This window comes from Sciurus carolinensis, chromosome 1 (genome assembly GCF_902686445.1).
Source record: "Sciurus carolinensis chromosome 1, mSciCar1.2, whole genome shotgun sequence".
In the NCBI taxonomy this organism is placed as follows: domain Eukaryota; kingdom Metazoa; phylum Chordata; class Mammalia; order Rodentia; family Sciuridae; genus Sciurus; species Sciurus carolinensis.
This window is the reverse complement of record NC_062213.1, coordinates 95,964,775-95,985,266: the sequence shown is the minus strand read 5'-3', so window position 1 is coordinate 95,985,266 and position 20,492 is coordinate 95,964,775. Positions and strand designations below refer to the sequence as shown.

Here is a 20,492-nt window from a genome sequence, read left to right as displayed (position 1 = left end):
ATCTAAAAAGAACAAATTTAAAAATATTATGTTATTTCTCTACACAAAATACCTTTCTTCTTCTACCCTTGTTGAATTATTTCTCTTTGGAGATTTTCTTGGCCCAATAGAGGCAGAATTAATATAATAGCCTTCATCTGGACCCTTTAGCAATTTATTCATGTCTCTCATGCAGTGCTTAATGTATATTGTATTATTTGCTTAACCGAAGATTGCTTATCTTAGGTCCTGCTTAGGTTCCAAGTTCTGAAGAGATTGGCGGAGCAATACCGTCAATGACTCCTGATGAACATTAGAGGGCAGACTGATTCCACAGCACTCTGGGCCAGGGGGCCCAGAGGTCAAGTACCCCAAAACCCTCTACTCAATTTACACCTCCAAAAGTCATTTCCAACATAATCTCCCACTGCCATCACAGACCCCATTTTAGCAATCCTCCTTACATACACTTACATTATGGAAGCGGACCTGAGGTTGCCTCTCTTCGCCCCTCCGCACCACCCCCGTCCCCAGCAATCCACCTGCTCTCCCCACCTTCCCACATCTATTTGGGAACTGAAGAGTTAACTCCTTCCTCCCACCTGGTCTATTTTCTTCGTCAATCCGCACATTCTGGACAGCTGTGGGGAGGCGAGAGAAGGGAAGGGAAGTCATAGATGGACTGGGTAATGTGACGCCTTATTTCAACGCCTTTTTCAGAAATCCATCGCCCTCCCAAATACACACGTCCAAACACACCTTTTCCTGCCAAGATCTCAAACTACTTGTTTCCCTCTTCCCCAGAGGGAACCAGGTAGGAGGGAAGGGACAAGGTGGGGCGCCAGCGGCTCTTTCCGCACCCTTCTCTCCCGAACTCCTGCCCTTCCCGGCGAGGGCGCCCGGTCTGCGGGTGCTGTCCGCGAGAGGGAAAACGTCCCGCTGCGGAGCAGCGGAAAGAGGGTCTCTGCGCAAAGGGCGCCGGTCGGGGGCGGGGGCGAGCCGCAGACTTCGGGCTGGGAGGAAGGAGTTAGAGATCTAGGATTGGCTCTTCGGGCTCTAATGTCACCAAATCTGGGAGGGGACGCGGCCGGGAGGGAGGGTTCTGAGCTTGGCCTGGGTCCTTGTCGGTCCCCCCCGGACAGCCGGAGACTTGGGCCGGCTGGACGCCCCTTCTGGCACACTCCCTGGAGCAGGCGCTCTCGCATGCCTACGAACACACACTCCCCTTTCCTCCCGCGCGCGCCCTCCCTCACCCTTCTCCCCGGAGCTCCTGCTCACGCTTTTTCTCTTTCTCTCTCTTCCTAACACACCTCGCTAGCTCACACTCGGGCAGTCTCCTTCCCGCAGTTCTTGTCGCTCCCGCCTGCTCCCAGGCGCCCTCTGCACCCCCCTGAGTGGCGCGCCCAGTCTCTTGCGCTCTCGCCTCTCACGGTTGCAGATTCAGTGGTCGGGGAGTTCCCGGGTGGGAGCTCCCCGACTTGCTCTTGCTCCTTCCCGCAGGGGCGCGCCTGATGCTGCGACCCACCGCTGAGCAGAGGAGACCATGGTGGGAGCGCTTGCCCGCCGCGGTACCCATTGAGGCCATGCCCGCGAGGCAGAGCCCGGCCAGCGCCGGCCCGCGCTTGTTTCTGCTTCTGCTACCGCTGCTGCTGCTGTTGCTCCAGGGCAGCTACGCGGGCAACCTGATCGTAGCCGTGGTGCTGCCGCTGACCAACACCTCGTACCCGTGGTCGTGGGCGCGCGTGGGACCCGCGGTGGAGCTGGCTCTGACTCGGGTGAGAGCGCAGCCCGACTTGCTGCCGGGCTGGACGGTTCGCACGGTGCTGGGCAGCAGCGAGAATGCTCTGGGAACTTGCTCCGACACCGCTGCCCCCCTGGCCGCAGTGGACCTCAAGTGGGAACATAACCCCGCCGTGTTCCTGGGCCCCGGCTGCGTGTACGCCGCTGCCCCGGTGGGGCGCTTCACCGCGCACTGGCGGGTGCCACTGCTGACTGCTGGCGCCCCAGCGCTGGGCTTTGGGGCTAAGGACGAGTACGCGTTGACCACCCGCGCAGGACCCAGCCACGCCAAGCTGGGCGACTTCGTGGCTGCGTTGCATCGACGACTGGGCTGGGAGCGCCGGGCACTGGTGCTCTATGCCTACCGGCCAGGCGACGACCAGCCCTGCTTCTTCGTGGTAGAGGGGCTGTATATGCGGGTCCGCGACCGACTCAACATTACAGTGGACCACCTGGAATTCGCTGAGGGCGACCACGACCACTATGTCAAGCTGCTGCGGACCGTTCGGCGCAAAGGCCGAGGTGAGGGAGGCCCCCCACCCTAGTTTCTCCCCCTTGTCCCAATGCCTTGCCTCTGACCTTTGACAGTGTACAAGGCTCTGGCCTTCCTCTCCCTTCCTCTCTAAACCAGTCTTTTTTCTTCCTGAGGCCCTTCATTCCTGTCTCAGTCTCCTCGGCTCCTCAACTTCTGGGTTTCTATTTCCCTCTCTTTCCCCACCCCCACCCGCATTTAAGTTTCCTAACCTATCACCTCCCCTACTTTCCCGGACCGCAGAGTTAACAGGAGGGAAAAAGTGCCTGCGCCCATTCTAGCATGTAGTGTGCCCTCGGCTTAGTTCCTGTCTTTTTCTCTCCGGTTTTCTCTCTTCATTACTGCCCTCTCTCCTCCTCCAACCTTTCCTCCCGTTGCTCTCACACACCCTCTTACCCACCCCCTCTCCAGCTGGCCCTTCTCTCCCTCTCCCTTCCCTCCAGCCCCACCTGCCCCCACCTTCTGTTCTCCTTTCCCCCTCTGCCTAGCTCTGCTCCTTCCTTTTCCACCCTCCACACCTCCTCCCCCCTTTTTCAATTTTCTCTTGCCAGTGCCTAAACTGAGCCAGCAGTTGCCATTTAACCACCATCAGGTCCCAACTTCCTCCCCTGTGAGCCCCAGCTTCCCTACCCTTTTCTTTTCCTGACTCCTCCTTTCCTTCCAGTTATCTACATCTGCAGCTCCCCAGATGCTTTCCGAACGCTGATGCTCCTGGCCCTGGACGCTGGCCTCAGTGGGGAAGACTATGTTTTCTTCCACCTAGATGTCTTTGGGCAAAGCCTGCAAGGGGCACAGGGCCCTGCTCCCCGCAGGCCCTGGGAGAGGGGAGATGGCCAGGATGTCAGTGCCCGCCAGGCCTTTCAGGTGAGTGCCAGGGTTTGCCCATGGTGAAGGAACTGAGCTGTTGACACTTAGTTTCTGGACACTGTACCCCTAAGTGTCTGAAAAGATTCCAAAAAAGGTGTTCTTGATGCTAATGGGTCACAAGGCTAAAAAGAAGAGAATGGGGCTTGAAGTGGGAGGACATTAACGTTCCACAGACTGTATGAAAACTCCAGTCCCTTGCTCAGGAGCAGGGTCAACTTCATGCAGGAAATAGGGTATGTTTGACCTTGACCTAAGCAGAGAGGTCGACCTGAGAGATCAGCACACTGACAACTGGTGCCACGGGGTACTGGGAGAACTGGAATCAGCTCCCAGCTCTCTCTCTGACCCCTTCTTCAGGCTGCCAAAATCATTACATATAAAGAACCGGATAATCCTGAGTACTTGGAATTCCTGAAGCAGCTCAAACTCTTGGCCCGTGAGCAGTTCAACTTCACCATGGAAGATGGCCTGGTAGGAGGGGGTCCTGAAACCTTCTAGTGTAGACCTCCAGCCTCTACTTCATGGCTCTCTTCCAGTCTTCATCCTGTTCTTTCAGACATCCCAGTATTTCCAGGTCTCCCCTTTTCTCCCTTCCTATTGTCTCCTTATCTTTCTTGAGTTAGAGGGGACAGTGACAAGTTCAACCCCTAAATCTCAAGTCCTCATCAGTAAAATGGTGTTGACTCATCTCTTCCTATTTGTCTAGTCCCATTTCTCTATAATGTGGGTTTTATTTTATGCATCCTCTTCTGAGCTCCCAGTGCCTCCTATTCCCCCACCACAGCACCCTTCATCCCTCCCTTGTCCCCCGCAGCTGAGTTCTGTTTGTGCCTGCAGGAGAACATCATCCCAGCATCCTTCCATGATGGGCTCCTGCTCTTTGTCCAGTCAGTGACAGAGACTCTGGCACATGGGGGAACTGTCACCAATGGGGAGAACATAACTCAGAGGATGTGGAACCGAAGTTTCCCAGGTCAGGGTCTGGAAGTGTCTGGAAAGCACTTTTTGGGGAGGGGGTGTGAGTATCATGTACCCCAGTAGGAGGACATGAGAAGTCTGTAGCCCTGCAACACAGGTAAGCATCCGCCCATACCAGTCTTTTCCTTTCTTCTATAAGGAACCTCCACAGCTTCTTTCAGGCTCTCCTTCTCTCACCTCCCTAGTTCTATCAAGTCCTCCTAAGTGTCCAAACTCAGTCATTCCTGCTGACAACACAGCTATCCTGTTCACTGTTCTTCTGTACATATGTATGTTTGAAGATCAGGGTATGGAGACATGGAAGTGGGGCATCCCTGAACGTGTATTTTCTCAAAACACAGCTATCTTGCCCCATGCCCACAGGTGTCACAGGATACCTGAAAATTGATAGCAGTGGAGATCGAGAGACTGACTTCTCCCTCTGGGATATGGATCCTGAGACAGGTGCCTTCAGGGTATGTGTGCACACTCAGAAGACAGTGTCAATTCAGGATGACATCTCCCCTCCTACCCTCCCCCATAGCCCTGCCAGGGCATCTATTTATTCTGTGATCACCCTGCCACACCTGGACACCTATGAAAACCCCAGACAAAACACATCCAGTTCCATTCTGGGGTAGCAACCAGAATGATAGGGACCCGAAGGTATTACCCTTGGGGAACCCCATGTCTAAGGAGGGAACATAGCCCTTTCCTTGGCGAGTTCCTGAGGTCAGCAAGATCTCCTCCCAGCAGCCAGGCTGACTCTGGGCCAAAAGGAATGCATATGCACAGCTCTGTAAACACAGTAGAGACTGGGAGAGACAGAAGCCAAAGGCACCAAGAATCAAATCCAGGAAGTCTTCCTGGAAGAGAACTACACAGATTAGACCTGGAAATGTGGATTGAGAAGAACACTACCTTTTCCTGTTTCTGTGCTTCGACCAAGATTATAAACTCCTTGAGAGTAGGGGTGGGGTTCTATATGCAGTTTTTCTTCATAAATTCCTTGAGTCGTTTTTTAAATGTTTGCCCACTAATTCCATGGACATGACTATGAGGTCTCTCTGTATGCAGTCACAGCAGGGGCTTGGTGAATAGTTGGCAGCCCAGATACAAGCCCTGGAAGTATTGATGAGGCAGGTGGGAGGCAGTACTGTGTCACTGGACAGGAGGCCACATGCCTGGCCCTTGACCACTCACCACTCCTGCTCTTCCATAGGTTGTACTGAACTACAATGGAACTTCCCAAGAGCTGGTGGCCATGTCAGGGCGCAAACTATACTGGCCCCTGGGGTACCCTCCTCCTGACATTCCTAAATGTGGCTTTGACAACGAGGACCCAGCCTGCAACCAAGGTGACTGGCCCTTGCTCTATAGGCTTCCATTCTGGAGACACTGCCTCCTCCCAAGGGGAATTAAATAGGTGCTCCTTTTCCACACTTTTCTGGAGACAGAGCCTCCTCCTGCCTTTTACTTCCCTTTATCTATCACTGTTTGACTATTAGAAGGTTCTTCCTCCTGCTGTAGAACCCAAATCACTTTGCCACAACTTGAACTCTCTCCTGCAGACCACTTTTCCACCCTGGAGGTTCTGGCTTTGGTAGGTAGCCTTGCCCTGCTCAGCATTCTGATCGTCTCCTTCTTTGTATACAGGTGAGCTGTGGCATGGGGATGTGGAGTGACATGGGGAGATCTGGAGAACCAACTGCAGGGGAGGTGGCAGGGACCCAGAGGGAAGAAGATAGGGGTGAAGGACAGCAGGGGAAGGCAGAGGGAGTGAGGGAAAAAAGAAACTAAAAAGCCTCAAGAAGCCACAGTGCAGTGGCACATACCTATAAACCCAGGGATTCTGGAGACTGAAGCAGGAGGATCACAAGTCTGAGGTCAGCATCAACAACTTAGGGAGATCCTGTCTCAAAATTTAAAAAAAAAAAAATGCGAGGCTCAGTGGCTCACGACTGTAATCCCAACAACTTGGGAGGCTGAGGCAGGAGGATTGCAAGTTCAAAGCCAGCCTCAGCAATTTAGCAAGACCCTGTCTCAAAATAAAAAAATAAAAAGAGCTGGGGATATGGCTCAGTGGTTAAGTGCCCCTGCATTCAATCCCTGCTACCAAAATAATAATAATTAATTAATTAAAGGGACAGGAATGTAGTTCAGTGGTAGAGCACTTGCCTAGTATGTGTGAAAACCTATGTTTTATCTTTAGTATCACAATAAATAAATAAATAGCCTTAGGACACAGAGAGGAGAACAGAGAAGGGGTGAGAGGAGAGAGGGGACAGGGACAGGAGTGGCCTGGGAAGGAGATGCAAGAAAGATTGAGAAATAACATCATAGCAGAGTGGATCCTGGTATGGAGCTGGTTTTCCTTGCTACTCCTGCAGCTAGATAGGAAGCAATGGTTCAAAACCTCTGAAAGCTGAGCCCCTTTTTTGATGAACCCTGCTCTGTACCAGTGCTGAACCTAGAGTGGAGAAGAGAGATGAATGAGCCCCACTCCTGCCTTTCAGTGAGGCTAAAATGGAAGTTTACGATACAGGAGAGGAGGGAGAAAAAGCAATGCTTATTGAGCATATACCATGTGTCAGGCACTTCCACACACAATATTTTTTATTCTCATAATAATAGTTAAGAATGAAGCCCGATGTGGGGGTACATACCTGTAATCCCAGTAACTCAGAAGGCTGAGACAAGAGGATTGCAAATTTGAGGCCAGCCCGGGCCACTTAGCAAGAACTTGTCTCAAAATAAAAAATGAAAAGGGATGGGAATGTGGCTCAGTGGTAGAGCATCCCTGGGTTTAATGCCCATATAAAATGAAATAGATATAGTGGCCCCCAATTTCCAAAAGAGGACATTGATGGTGACTACCCCAATGTCCCCAGTTGAAGCAGAATTTTACTCAGGCCTCCTGACCCTCAGCCCAGGAGATAAAATTCCCTCATTACCTCTTAGTACTTGAAGTGGTCTCAGGGCTCTGAGGAGGGGCTGCTGAGCATCTGGTGGGGGATCACACTTGGGCTCAGGTGTAGGCTTCATGCCCCAGGAAGATGCAGCTGGAGAAGGAGCTGGCCTCCGAGCTGTGGCGAGTGCGCTGGGAGGATGTGCAGACCAGCAGCCTTGAGAGGCACCTCCGAAGTGCAGGCAGCCGGCTGACCTTGAGTGGGGTGAGAATGCTGGTGTCTGAGGGGGGTTGGGGGTGCAACAATGGTGTTTGCAAGGTGGGGGGACCTGGATACCAAGAGTAGTACCTGACATGTAGGGTAGAAAACAGGGTTCTGCTCCCAGCTCTGCCTTCCTTTGCTTCAAGACCTTGAGCAAGTCACATTCCCTCTCTGAACTGGGCTCAGTTGATGATTATAGGTATAAAGCCTTCCTCACAGGGCTCTTTCAAAGGTCAAAGGAGGCAGTATATGTGACAACATAAATATAAAACGGATAAACAAGGGGAGGATTTCCTGATGTAGAATGTAAAGGAGGGTAACACAAAGATAAGGCAGGGTAGTAAAGCATCCAGGGTGCTGACCATGCCTCCTGTTCTCCACCCCTTCAGAGAGGCTCCAATTATGGCTCCCTGCTAACCACAGAGGGCCAGTTCCAAGTCTTTGCCAAGACAGCGTACTATAAGGTGGGCCTTGGGGAAGATCTCTGGTCCTTGGCACTTCAGTAGAGAAGTGCTCTGTGGAGGACTAGGAGAGGGTGCCAGGGTGGGCTGTGGAGGGGCAGTTGGGAATCCGCAGGGCAATGGAGTTCTGTTGGGAAGAGCTGGGGGTCCTGGAGGGATGGGTGAGCTGTTGGGAGCAGTTGGAGTTCCCAGGGCCCCTGGTCATGCTCCACACAGTGACAGTCTCCATTCCTTGCTCAGGGCAACCTGGTGGCTGTGAAACACGTGAACCGTAAACGCATTGAGCTGACTCGAAAAGTCCTGTTTGAACTGAAGCATGTAATGTGCGGGTGTGAGGCAGTGGACTGGGAAAGAGTCCCCTGCAGGGAGATGGTCAAGAGAGCTGGCTGTGGAGGTTCTAGTTAATCAGAGTATCCTAGGAAAGCTAGGGTCTGTGGACCTGGGATGGGCCCTCACACCCTCACATCTTAGGGATGGGGGTAGGGGAATCAATCATAAGATGAAAGATCACTGGAGTTACCCTGGAAGAAGGTCCTTAAAGGACCATATGTGGTGCACCTGGCAGGGGGGTAAGCGGCATGGAGACCGGGAGTATAGGAAGCAGATCGTAGAGAAGGAGGGGCTACCGAATATGTCTCTAAAAAATGAGTAGGGAGTTAAGGGAAGGGATCTCTGAGGTCAGGGGGCAAGTTGGTGAGGAGTGAGTTCTCTGCCACACCCCTGATGCTGCTTCTCACCTGCAGATGCGGGACGTGCAGAATGAACACCTGACCAGGTTTGTGGGTGCCTGCACTGACCCCCCCAACATCTGTATCCTCACAGAGTACTGTCCCCGAGGGAGCCTGCAGGTGAGGGGGACAACCGAGTGTCAGAGAACGGGTTCCAAGCTGGGCATGGTGGGGCACCCCTGTAATCCCAGCTACTTTGTGAGGCTGAGGCAGAAGGGTTGCAAGCTCAAGGCCAGCCTCAGCAGCTTAGCAAAACCCTGCCTCAAAATAAAGCAAAAAGGACTGGGGATGTGGCTCAATGGTAGAAATAACCTTGGGTTCAATCCCTGGTACAGCGCCCCCCCCCCCAGAAAAAAATCAGGAACACTGTGTTCTAGCCCTGGTCCATCCCTGACTGGTTATACAAGCCCAGCAAGCCTTGCTCCTTTTGACCTTTATTGGCCCCATACGTAAAATGGGAATGGGGAGGAAATGCAACTAGAGTAAATCCAGTGTAGAGTTCTGTTCTACAAGTTTATGTCAATAGGACACTTGCATCCTCCTCCCACTCCCAGGGAGGTCTGTGGGGTACAGGTCTCACTCTTCCCAGCAGGACATTCTGGAGAATGAGAGCATCACTCTGGACTGGATGTTCCGGTACTCGCTCACCAATGACATTGTCAAGGTAAGCCCAGCGGAGCCCACTGGATGTCCAGGGTTGGGATAAGGAATGAGTATGCTTCTCCCCTGGCCATGGTTGTAGGTCCCACTCATGCCCAAGACCTCTGCCTCCCCAAATTTCCCAGGGAATGCTGTTTCTACACAATGGGGCCATTTGCTCCCATGGGAACCTCAAGTCATCCAACTGTGTGGTAGATGGGCGCTTTGTGCTTAAGATCACCGACTATGGGCTGGAGAGCTTCAGGGACCCGGAGCCAGAGCAAGGACACATCCTTTATGCCAGTGAGCCCAACTCTTGACCCCTAACCCCACCTACCTAACAACCACCACCAATGTAGCTCAGTTGGGAGACTGTGGTCTGGGATCTATCTGGTTTGGGCATGCCTCTACTGAATCCAGACTCAATTCTCATCAGCAAAAGGGGGAGAACAGCCTAAGTGGTCTCTAGAACTTTTCCAGTTCTAAACACAGTGTCCAGACCAGTCCCAGCCACAAGCTTGTTCACAGCTTTCCTTCACTCCTCCCCCATCTGAAGCTTTCTTTTCCCCAGCATTATCACATTATTCTTCTTTACTTCTATTATTGCTTTTTTTGGTATGAAATATTCATTTGCTAGTTTTTCTTTTTCCACTAGAATGTGAAGTCCCTCATCCCTTCACCTTGGGGGCCTTCACCCTGTAACTCCTAACCTCTGGCCCACAGAAAAATTATGGACCGCTCCTGAGCTTCTGCGAATGGCTTCGCCCCCTTCCCGGGGCTCCCAGGCTGGTGATGTGTACAGCTTTGGGATCATCCTTCAGGAGATTGCTCTGAGGAGTGGGGTCTTCCATGTGGAAGGTTTAGACCTCAGTCCCAAAGGTGAAAGGGCCACAATGTCCCCTACCTCTAACCCCAGCCCCAGGGAGAGGGACTCTTGGAAGCATCCCTACCACTTCCTTCTGGAATGGGTCCCAGCCACCACGCTTTGTTCCACTGATGCAAGTGACTAGTTCCCTACCCAGCTGGTTCTGGGCTTCCATAACCAACCCTAGCTTGTTGCCCCCAGTCTCTTACTGGGTCCCTGGCTAATCCCTCTCCCCCACACAATACAGAGATCATTGAGCGAGTGACTCGGGGTGAGCAGCCCCCCTTCCGGCCCTCCCTGGCCCTGCAGAGCCACCTGGAGGAACTGGGGCAGCTGATGCAGCGGTGCTGGTCTGAGGACCCACAGGAGCGGCCACCCTTTCAGCAGATCCGCCTGACACTGCGCAAGTTTAACAGGTCACTGGTGTTAGCCATGGCCACCTTCCTTTTCCACTACAAACACCATAAACCCCACACTTCAGTCTGTCTCTGCAGCCACACAGGGAGCCCGCTCCAGCCTTCTCATGTGTGGCTCACTCTGGTCACTTTGGCCTCGTAGCCCTTTGCAAATACTATACAACTTGGCCACAGTCCCCTACCATTCAGACCCCTTTCTTCCACCAACATCAACATCCCACACACTGCCCACTCTCCCACACTGGGCCCTGGACTTTTCATTGGTGTGCAGAATAAATTGGCCACACACCCTTGACTCTCTCATCTCCTCCCCATAGCCTCAGCCTTCTCCATAAGCTCCTGCCTCAGCCCTTTGGACTCCTTATCCTAGTGGAGCCCAAAGATCCCTAGACACACCCCTCTACTGCCTGCCTGTCACTTTGTCCTTAGCTCATCCTTGTCCCTCTCCACCTTTTTTTTTTTTTTTTTTTTTGCACTGGGGATTGAACCTATGGGCATTCTATCTACTAATGAGCTACAACCCCAGCCCTTTTTATTTTAAGACTTGGTCTCTAGTACAAGGCCCTGGGTTCCATGACCAGCACCACAAAAAAAAAAAAAAAAAAAAAAAAAGACTTGGTCTCACTAAATTGCCCAGGCTAGCCCAGCCCAGAGGCACACACCTATAATCCCAGACTCAAGAGGTTGAGGTAGAGGATCATTAATTTTTTTTTTTTTTGATACTAGAATTGAACCCCAGGACACTTAACCACTGAGCCACATCCCCAGCCCTTTCTTCTATTTGGAGACAGGGTCTCACTGGGTTGCTTAGGGCTTTGCTAAATTGCTAAGACTGGCTTTGAACTCACAATCTTGCTCCCTCAGCTTCCTGAGGTGTGCACCACCACGCTCCACTTTGAGACCATGTGTTAAAAAATAAAAAGATCTGGGGATATAGTTCAGTGGTAGAGCACCCCGGGTTCAATCCCCAGTACCACCACCACAATAATAATAGTAACAGCAATAATGATAATAAGTTGCCCAGGCTGACCTTGAACTCGTTAACCTCCCAAGTTGCTAGGGTTACAGGTGTGTGCCACTATGCCCACCAATTCACTTCCAACTCACTCATGTTCAACAAAGATGAACAAGCTATCGAAGTGCCTGAAGCTTCATACTTGATCCTGGGTTCTCAGAGATGAACTGAACTTTCCTCCCACCCCCTTCCCCTGCTCACCCTTATCCAGCTGTACCCCAATTCTGACCTTCATAAGGGACCTGCTGCAGCTGGATGTGGGCTGAGAGTAAACCTAGGTAGGGTGAGAGCCTGGGGGAGGGCTCTCCAGGGCAGAACTGTGCAGCTCTGCTCTCAACTCCCCAACCTGGCCCCTCAGGGAAAACAGCAGCAACATCCTGGACAACCTGCTGTCCCGCATGGAGCAGTATGCCAACAACCTGGAGGAGCTGGTGGAGGAACGGACGCAGGCATACCTGGAGGAGAAGCGCAAGGCAGAGGCCCTACTCTACCAGATTCTGCCTCAGTGAGTGCCTAGCTCTTCAGACCCTCCCCGCAACACACGGCCCCTGTCCCTGCCCCAACCTCACACTCTGGTCTGCACCTACCCTGACCCCTCAGTTCAGTGGCTGAGCAGCTGAAGCGCGGGGAGACAGTGCAGGCTGAGGCCTTTGACAGCGTTACCATCTACTTCAGTGACATCGTGGGCTTCACTGCCCTGTCAGCAGAGAGCACACCCATGCAGGTAAGCCAGGGTGCAATCACAGGCAGCAGACCAGAAGGGTCAGCTTGGTGTCACTGCTCCATCCCCAAGGTCTACCTTCTGGTTCACCGGCCCCAAGGAGGACCCTTACTTCCAGTTCCACTTGACTTCTTGTGCCTTCCAGGTGGTGACCCTGCTCAATGACCTGTACACTTGCTTTGATGCTGTTATAGACAACTTTGATGTATACAAGGTAGGGATGGGAAGGGACAGACATAGACAGGGTCAAAAATGGTGAGGTTCAGGTTGTATGAAAGAGAAGTCCAGGGCACATGGGCAGCGGCAGTGACTCAGGGGACCCGCAACCGGCAGAGAAATTGTGCAGCCAGGGGCGGATGAGCACAGGGAGGGGAGATGGGAGACAAAATGACAGTGCACTTGGGTGTGGCCGGCATGTGGCACAAGGAAGAGATTTCCAGTCCTCCTGCTCTGCCTTATCTTGCCGCCGCCACAGGTGGAGACAATCGGAGATGCCTACATGGTGGTATCTGGGCTTCCAGTGCGTAATGGGCGGCTGCATGCCAGAGAAGTGGCCCGCATGGCTCTGGCACTGCTGGACGCGGTGCGCTCGTTCCGCATCCGCCACCGGCCTCAGGAGCAGCTGCGTTTACGAATCGGCATCCACACGGGTGCGGATGCCAACGGCACGGATGGGGTGGTGGATCCTGGAGGTGGAGCTACGCAAGGAGGACTTGTCTCTGAACCCAGCACCTCAGTCCCTGATCTTTCTCTCCCGCCCTCCTTCCCTCCCTCTCACCCGCTTCCGCCTCTCTCTCTCTCTCTGTATCTACCTCTATCTCATCTATCTCTCCCTCCCTCCCTCCCTCTTCTCTCGCCCTCTCTCCTCTCTCTTCCCCTCACACGTACTTCATATCCTACCTTCTACCTCCCTTAATACCCTTCCTAGCCCCCTTGCTGTTGTTGATTCCCTCCCTTGTTCCTCCCAGGACCTGTGTGTGCTGGTGTTGTAGGGCTGAAGATGCCCCGTTACTGTCTCTTTGGGGACACAGTCAACACTGCCTCAAGAATGGAGTCCAATGGGGAAGGTATGGTGCTCCTCCTAGAGGGAATGAGGAGGGCCGGGTAGCCAAGGGGATGGCTACTCTGTGGCAGTATATTATGCTTACCCAATCCCTATGCCGGCCCCTAGTCCTTTCTTCTCCCAAGTACCTTTTTCATAATACAGATGCTCCTCCTCTTATGGTGTGTTTACATTGTTAATTGAAAATATCCTAGGTTGAAAATAATATACCTAACTTATGGGGGAACATTGTAGCTTACATACTGATCATAAACATTCTCAGAACACTTATGTTAGCCTGAAGTCAGTAAGACTACCTAACAGAAAGCCTGTGTAATAATAAAGTATTGAATAGCTCATGTTCACACACAGGTGAGTGTTTTGTAAACCTGATGGGATGTGAAAACAAAATACAACATCCAAAAGATGCAGGCAACACAATATATGCTTGAGAACAGGTTGTTTACCTTTGTAATCACGTGGCAGACCAGGAGCTGCTGCCACCCAGGAGGGCAGGAGAATATGTACTGCACATAGTTAGTCCAGGAAAAGATCAAAATTCAAAGAACAGTTTCTATTGAATTTATGTGGCTTTCACATGATCACACAGTCCAAAAATTATAACTTGGACCATAATAAAAGTCAAGGACCAGCAGGGTGTACTGGTGCACAACTGTGGAAGCCTGAGGCAGGAGGATCGAAAGTTCAAAGCCAGCCTAAGCAACCTAGCATGACCCTAAGAAACTTAGCGAAACCCTGTTTCAAAATAAAAAATAAAAAGAGCTGGGGATGTAGCTCAGTGGTAAAGTGCTTCTGGGTTCAATCCCCAGTACCATAAAAGAAAGTATTTCCAGGTCAGTGTTCAACAATGCCTAGCAGGAATTGCACCTTTAAGGCCCTCTGCTCCATCTTTGGTGTGGTAAAGATGGTTTTCAAAGCCAGGCAACCTGGGTGTGACTCTCAGCTCCAGAGCAAGCTATATCAATTTGCTATACCTCTCTGAGTCTTGGTTTTCCTTATCTATAAAATGAAGATAAAATATCTACCTCATGCTGGGTGTGGTTGCACACACCTGTAATCCCAGCAGTTCAGGAGGCTGAGGCAGGAGGATCTTGAATTCAAAACCAGCCTCAGCAACTTAGCAAGTCTCTAAGCAATTCAGTGAGACCCTGTCTCTAAATAAAATATTTAAGAGGACTGGAGATGTGGCTTAGTGGTTAAGCACCTCTGGGTTCAATTCCTGGTACCCCCCCATCAGAAAAAAATCTACCTCATAAGGGGTATGTGAGAAAGCTGTATAAATGCCTAGCACATGAATGTCATTCAGTTTTTCTGAGACTTAGCTGTTTATCTATATCTCAGGGTTGTTAAAAACAAAAACAAACAAACAAACCCTAGCACAACCCCTGGCACACAGTGTCTAGTAAATGCTTGCTCTCACCCTTTCCCTTCAATCTTGCTTTCTGTTTCTCTTCTATCACAATTTAAGTTAGTAAATATTTATTGAGCCATCAGTATCTGTACCAGGCCAGTGTTTAGCTGAAGAGTCTGTGTGGATTCCCATTCAAGCCGCATGGTGGAAGAAGGGCTACTTGGGAGCCAGTCCTGGAAGCCCTGTGGGGTATGGTTCAGCAGATATTTCATGGGCCCAGGGTTTGAGGCCACGGGGTAGGAGAGAGCTTCTCACTGAAGTTTACTCCTCAAGGAGCATATTCTCAGAAATGGCTCAATAACAAGAGGCCACCATGATACAGACCCCAGGAGAAGTATCATGTCCCCAGAGACAGTGACCAAAGAAAGTATGGAACTGATGGACCCATCATTGACCTCCTCAGCAGCTTGGGCAGATCTTCTGTCCTGGGTCTCAGTTCCTCAGAGAGTATTGAGAATATTGAGTAATGAGAGTATTGAGTCAAATAACAGTGATAGCAATACCTTACATAATGCTTCCTATGTGCCACATTTTGTTTGAATTATTCATTTATTTATTATGTGCTAGGGATCCAATCCAGATGAATAACTTTAATCCTCACAACAGGAATCCATCCCTTTGAGATGGTACTTTCTCTATCAGCATCTCATATATTTAGAAAATGAGACACAGTTTATATTAATTATCCAAGCAAATGTCTAAGGAATTCATTCTAAGGCAGGGCAGGATCCACTGCTTCTAACCACTATGCTATACTGTCCCCCTGGAACAGAATGATACTCTATAGCAGTGCTGCCCAGTAGTATTTTCTCTCTCTTTTAATGTTATTGTATTTTTATACCTTTTTTTATTTCTTTATTTTTATGTGGTGATGGAACCCAGTGTCTCACACATGCTAGGCAAGCACTCTACCACTTAGCTACAACTGCAATCCCCAACAGTATTTTTTTTTTTTTTTTTTTTTTTTTTTTTGTGCAGTACTGGGGATTGAACCCAGCTATATCCCAAGCTCTTTTAATTTTTTTTATTTTGATTCAGGGTATCACTAAGATATCAAGGCAAAGGAGCTAGGCATGGTGGAGCACACCTGTAATCTCAGGGGCTCAGGAGGCTGAGGCAGGAGGATTGCAAGTTTGAGGCTAGCCTCAGCAATTTAGCAAGGCCCTAGGCAGCTTAGTAAGACACTGTCTCAAAATAAAACATTAAAAGGACTGGGAATGTGGTTCAGTGATTAAGTGCCCCTGGATTCAATCCCTGGTTAAAAAAAAAAATTGTCAAGACTTGCCTTGAACTTTCAATCCTCTTACCTCAGACTCCTGAGTTGCTGGGATTATAGGCAGGCATGCACCACCATATCTGGCTCCAATAGTATTTTCTGCAGTTATGAAAATGTTCTGTAATCTTTATTGTCCAATATTGCAAAATCTAGTTAATGGCTATGGATCCCTTCAAATGTGTCCAGTACAACCAAGGTACAGAATCTTCTGTTTTGTTTTGTTTCTTGTACTGGGGATTGAACCCAGGGGTGCTTTCCCAGATCTTTTAACTTTTTATTTTGATACAGGGTCTCACTTTGCTGAGACTGGCCTTGAACTTATGATCCTCTTGCCTCAGCCTCCCAAGTCTCTGGGATTACAGGCGTGCACCACTGAGCCCAGCAAGGCACTGAATCTTCTTTCTTTCCTTCAATTTTTTTAGTTGTAGATGGATACAACACCTTTATTTTATTTATTCATTTTTACATGGTGCTGAGAATCAAACCCAGTGCCTCACTCATGCTAGGCAAGCATTCTACCACTGAGTCACAACTGCAATCCCCAATAGTATTTTCTTGTGCAGTACTGCGAATTGAACCCAAGGAAGCTCTACCACTGAGCCACATCCCCAGACCAAGGCACTGAATCTTTAACTGGATATCATTTCAATTAATTTAGACAGGTCATGTGACTAATGGTTACCATGTTAGGCACCACACTTATAAAAGTTTTAAAGGAGCAAATACAGTCATACACTACATACATACATACATACGTAGAGAGGGTGGGACTTCTCCAAGTTAAGAGGCTTCTGAACCAAAGGCTAGGGAAAGCATCTGCATACCCCCACAGTATCTGATCTCTTCTGCCTGCTTCCATCCCTTGCAATCCTCACCTTCCTTCTCCCCTGTCCTACCCAGCCCTGAAGATCCACCTGTCTTCTGAGACCAAGGCTGTCCTAGAGGAGTTTGATGGTTTTGAGCTGGAACTTCGAGGGGATGTGGAAATGAAGGTAGAGAAATAAGTCCCTGCCATCACTATCCCTTGGGTCCTGGAGTGGGAATACCCTTTTCCAACAGCCAAGGCTGCTCCCATTTCTAGGCCTCTCATCTGATTTGGGAAAGTGGGTGTGCCATTCCCCATCCCAACCTCCTTATTTTCTCCCTCCAGGGCAAAGGCAAGGTTCGGACCTACTGGCTCCTAGGGGAGCGGGGGAGTAGCACCAGAGGCTGACCCGTCTCCCTTGCTGTCCCTCCATACCTCCTTTCCCTGTGCCAGAGGCAAAAGAGATGCCTAGTCTCCACCTCTTCCTCAGCATCCCCACCACTGCAGAAGGATCAGAGAGAAGCGGTTTGAACAGCTCAGGCCCTCAGACCCCAGTAGAGACACCAGATGTAACCTCTGAGAGAGGACTGGCATAGGGGAGAGCTCAGAGCTCACAGGACTGACCAAATCACACATTCACACAAAATGGCACCCGTGTAGGCACATGTACCCTCAGCCTGCCCTGACTGGCTCCTGATCCTCTTCCCTCAGCCTTCCTACACCGTGACTTTTATTGGAGGGAAAATTACCACAGGGGATATGAAAAGAGATTCTAGTGACTGGAGGGGGTGAAAGATCCAGATCTGGGTCTGAGCCACATGGACCACAGATACTATCCCTCACCCAGCCCATCACCACCACACCCCTCTACCCAACAGTGAACAATGGAGAGGGACTGTGGTCCTATATGACTTGTTTCTCCCGGGAGCAGAGTCCATTAAAATCTTTATTCCAGTTACAGTGTCTCTTCTTAAGGGAGAGAGCATTGCCAGAAAACCTAGCCATGTTCTCTGCCTTCTGCTTCAAAAAGACTTGATTTTCAAACTGGGAATGTAGATTCTGAAAAAGGCTGCAGTCACCTCCAACTTTGAGGAGTCCACAAAACAGTCTATGAATTTTGCAGGAGTTCAGAAACTTTATTGAGAACTTTTGTTTATGTGGGTTATATTTATTGACATTGATCATATTAGAAATTAAAATAACAGCAAAGAAAGTAAAATGAATGCTTATTTATTAAGTAATTTGAGATAACAATAGTAAACCCATTACACATTAATAATTTCTTACCACTTTATTAAGGACATTCTTAAAAGAAATGATCTTTTTTGGTACACCGTAGTGGAGAGTACAGTGACCAATTTGGTGCCACTGTCTTGATTTATCTAAGGCATCAACAGGTTTCCCCTACTGCTTTTGTATTTCTGACCCAAATGTCAACACAATCAAAAAGGCAAATAATATATCGGTATTATTATGAATATCATTTGACCTCCTCTATCCCCTGAAACAGTCTTGGGGACTCCCAGGATCTGTGGAGCACACTTTGAGAACTGCTGTATTACCTAATGACTGGCATACAGTAGGAATAACATAATTAGTATGGGTCGAATTAGGCCTGGGAACCAAGGATCATATGGATCCCATTTATTTATTTATTTGTTTATATATTTATTTATTTATTTAGATAGGACTAAACCCAGGAACACTCTACCTTTGAGCTCTACCCCCAAACCCCTCTCCCCCACTTCCCCCCAGTGTTGGGGATTGAACCCAGTGGTGTTCTACCACTGAGCTATATCCCCAGCACTTTTTATTTTATTCTGAGACAGGGTCTCACTAAGTTGCTGAGGCCAGCCTCAAACTTTCAATCCTCCTACCTCAGCCTCTCAAGTAGCTGGGATTATAGGTATGTGCCACCTCGCGTGGCTATGGATCCCTTTTAAACTCCTTGAGATTTGGGAATTGTCCACCTACCCCTCCATTTCCCATGTCAGTGTAGACAAATGTGATGGTTTGCAAAATGTCTCTCCAAAGGGTTAAGGACCCTCCTTTCCCTGCTTCCGTCACCCACCCCACCTCCTCCCTAGGCAGGCAGGCAGGAATGCCGGGGGAGAGGTGGCTACAGCTTCACCTCCCCCATGGGGAAGGAAAGTGCCAGACATTTCTTTAGTATCATCCATCAAGTGCAGACAGGCCTCTCCCCTGACCTCCCAGGCCTCTTCCTGGAGTCCATGCCAAATGGGATCTGGAGGTAGGGGTGGGCTACCAGGAGCTTAGAGATCTGTCTATAAGGTAATATTCCCTAATATACAAATGGTGGTTTGGGGATGAAGAAAGGATAAATTGTTCTCCCTCCTGTTCAGTGACTCTTCTGAATGTTCTGTGCTTCCTACCCACCCCCTTTGGCCTCAGTCAGAGTTGATTTATTGGGAGTGAGCGCTCCCGTGGTCAAGTCTTTCTCACCAGCCAAGCTGAGGATGAAAAACACTGGGAAGGCCTAAAGAAAGATGGTTGCCCTGGCAACCACGGCACACTCAACTTCCTGTGGGCCCTGGTGGCCATGTTGACTCCCATGCCCCAATTCCTCCTCCTGGGAGTAGCAGACAGCCCCCAAAGAGAGTGGCTATGACGAAGGGAACTGTGGAGACTAAGAAATGAAATCTGGGTGGGGGCTGAGACATCCAGAGGGACCTGGGTTCTGGGGAAGGAAGACTGTGTGATGAGGTGTGGGTGTGGGGGGGTGGGGGCTGGATGATTGAGGAGCTCCAGCAAGACAATTCTAGGAAATTGCCGGTCAGATCCTTCCGGGGCAGCCTGGCTCCACTGCGGGCACTAGGAGGGGAGAGGGCTGGGAGGGGGCTGGGAGGTGGGCCTGAGGAGAAGCCCAAGGAGTCGATGATTTCAGCAGCTCCAGAACTTTCACTGGAACTGAGGAGATTTCCTTCCGGAGGAAGGCTCCTGAAGTCAGGAAGAACTGGAAAAGCCATTACTAATGGACGTGAGCGTAGCAATAACGCCCTCCTCTAAAGCAGGGGAGACCGATTTGTGCCAGAAGCCTCCACCCATGTGGGAGGGGCAATCTAGCCTCAGAGTCCTGACTAGTAGGTTTGGGGGAGGGGGCAACAGGGTTTCCCTAGAGTGCAATAAGAATAATAACAACAGTAATAATTGGCATTCAATTGTGCCTTGCCATTTGCAAACGCTTTCACATACATTATCTCATCAGTCCATGTGACACTCCTGGAAGAAGCAGGCAGACCAAGGCCTCTCAGTTGTGGTAGGAGGACCTCCAGCCCAGTAGGCCCCCTGTGCAAGGTCAGGACCTCAAAAAAAATAAGAGCTAAGGGAAGCAGACAAATATCCGCCCCAGCCCCTATTTTCTCTACATCAAAGCACTTGGGTAATTTATTTGTCATAGGAGATTCAGTTATCTTTTTTTAAAAATGATTTATATCTTTTAGGACAGATCCACAGAACCTAATTAGCAAGAGACCAGTTTTGCAGCCTAAAAGTCATTTTTTAATTAAATTGCAGAGGCTATAAAAATACCTTACAAATAAATAAATTAACCATTTAAAAAAATTAATACTGTCCAGAGAGATTTAATCTCACTGGGTTGGAATGCAAGTAAGATTCCAGCGGTGTTTACGCCAAGACGAAGGGTCAGGATGCTGATAAATTTGATGTTGCAAAAAGCAGAGGCAAAGATGCTCTCAAGGAGCATGATACCAAAGCCCTGACTACCCCAGATACCATTCCAGCAGGAAAAGAGGAGGTGGGAGGTAGAAAGCTGCTAGACTATAGTTCA

General features: G+C 49.9%; 1 protein-coding gene across 3 annotated transcripts; it reads left to right on the top strand.

Moving 5' to 3' along the window:
- The first annotated feature begins 1,101 nt into the window (after nt 1–1,101).
- Npr1 (natriuretic peptide receptor 1) lies at nt 1,102–17,640 on the top strand. Of its 3 annotated transcripts, none has more exons than XM_047519783.1 (22): nt 1,102–2,280; nt 3,054–3,154; nt 3,515–3,628; nt 3,995–4,130; nt 4,499–4,590; nt 5,337–5,472; nt 5,686–5,770; nt 7,167–7,287; nt 7,674–7,748; nt 7,986–8,063; nt 8,489–8,593; nt 9,063–9,137; nt 9,259–9,415; nt 9,836–9,991; nt 10,225–10,393; nt 11,767–11,913; nt 12,009–12,132; nt 12,275–12,343; nt 12,605–12,779; nt 13,098–13,196; nt 16,780–16,871; nt 17,030–17,640. In XM_047519783.1, the coding sequence occupies exons 1-22, from the start codon at nt 1,491–1,493 to the stop codon at nt 17,090–17,092; spliced, it is 3,159 nt and encodes a 1,052-aa protein (XP_047375739.1). In that variant the 5' UTR covers nt 1,102–1,490; the 3' UTR covers nt 17,093–17,640. The 3 variants fall into 3 exon arrangements, with proteins under 3 accessions (XP_047375739.1, XP_047375721.1, XP_047375731.1); XM_047519765.1 differs by having other exon boundaries at nt 1,103–2,280; nt 2,955–3,154; XM_047519775.1 differs by having other exon boundaries at nt 1,104–2,280; nt 2,955–3,154; nt 9,066–9,137.
- Nucleotides 17,641–20,492: the final 2,852 nt, after the last annotated feature.

What these genes read in the sequence shown, in the direction of transcription:
- Npr1 (XM_047519765.1), top strand. Translation starts at nt 1,491, where the DNA reads ATGCTGCGACCCACCGCTGAGCAGAGGAGACCATGGTGGGAGCGCTTG. An exon ending in AGGACACATCCTTTATGCCA is followed by an intron (nt 9,416 to 9,835) that starts GTGAGCCCAACT and finishes TCTGGCCCACAG; the next exon opens with AAAAATTATGGACCGCTCCT. An exon ending in GAGGGGATGTGGAAATGAAG is followed by an intron (nt 16,872 to 17,029) that starts GTAGAGAAATAA and finishes TTCTCCCTCCAG; the next exon opens with GGCAAAGGCAAGGTTCGGAC.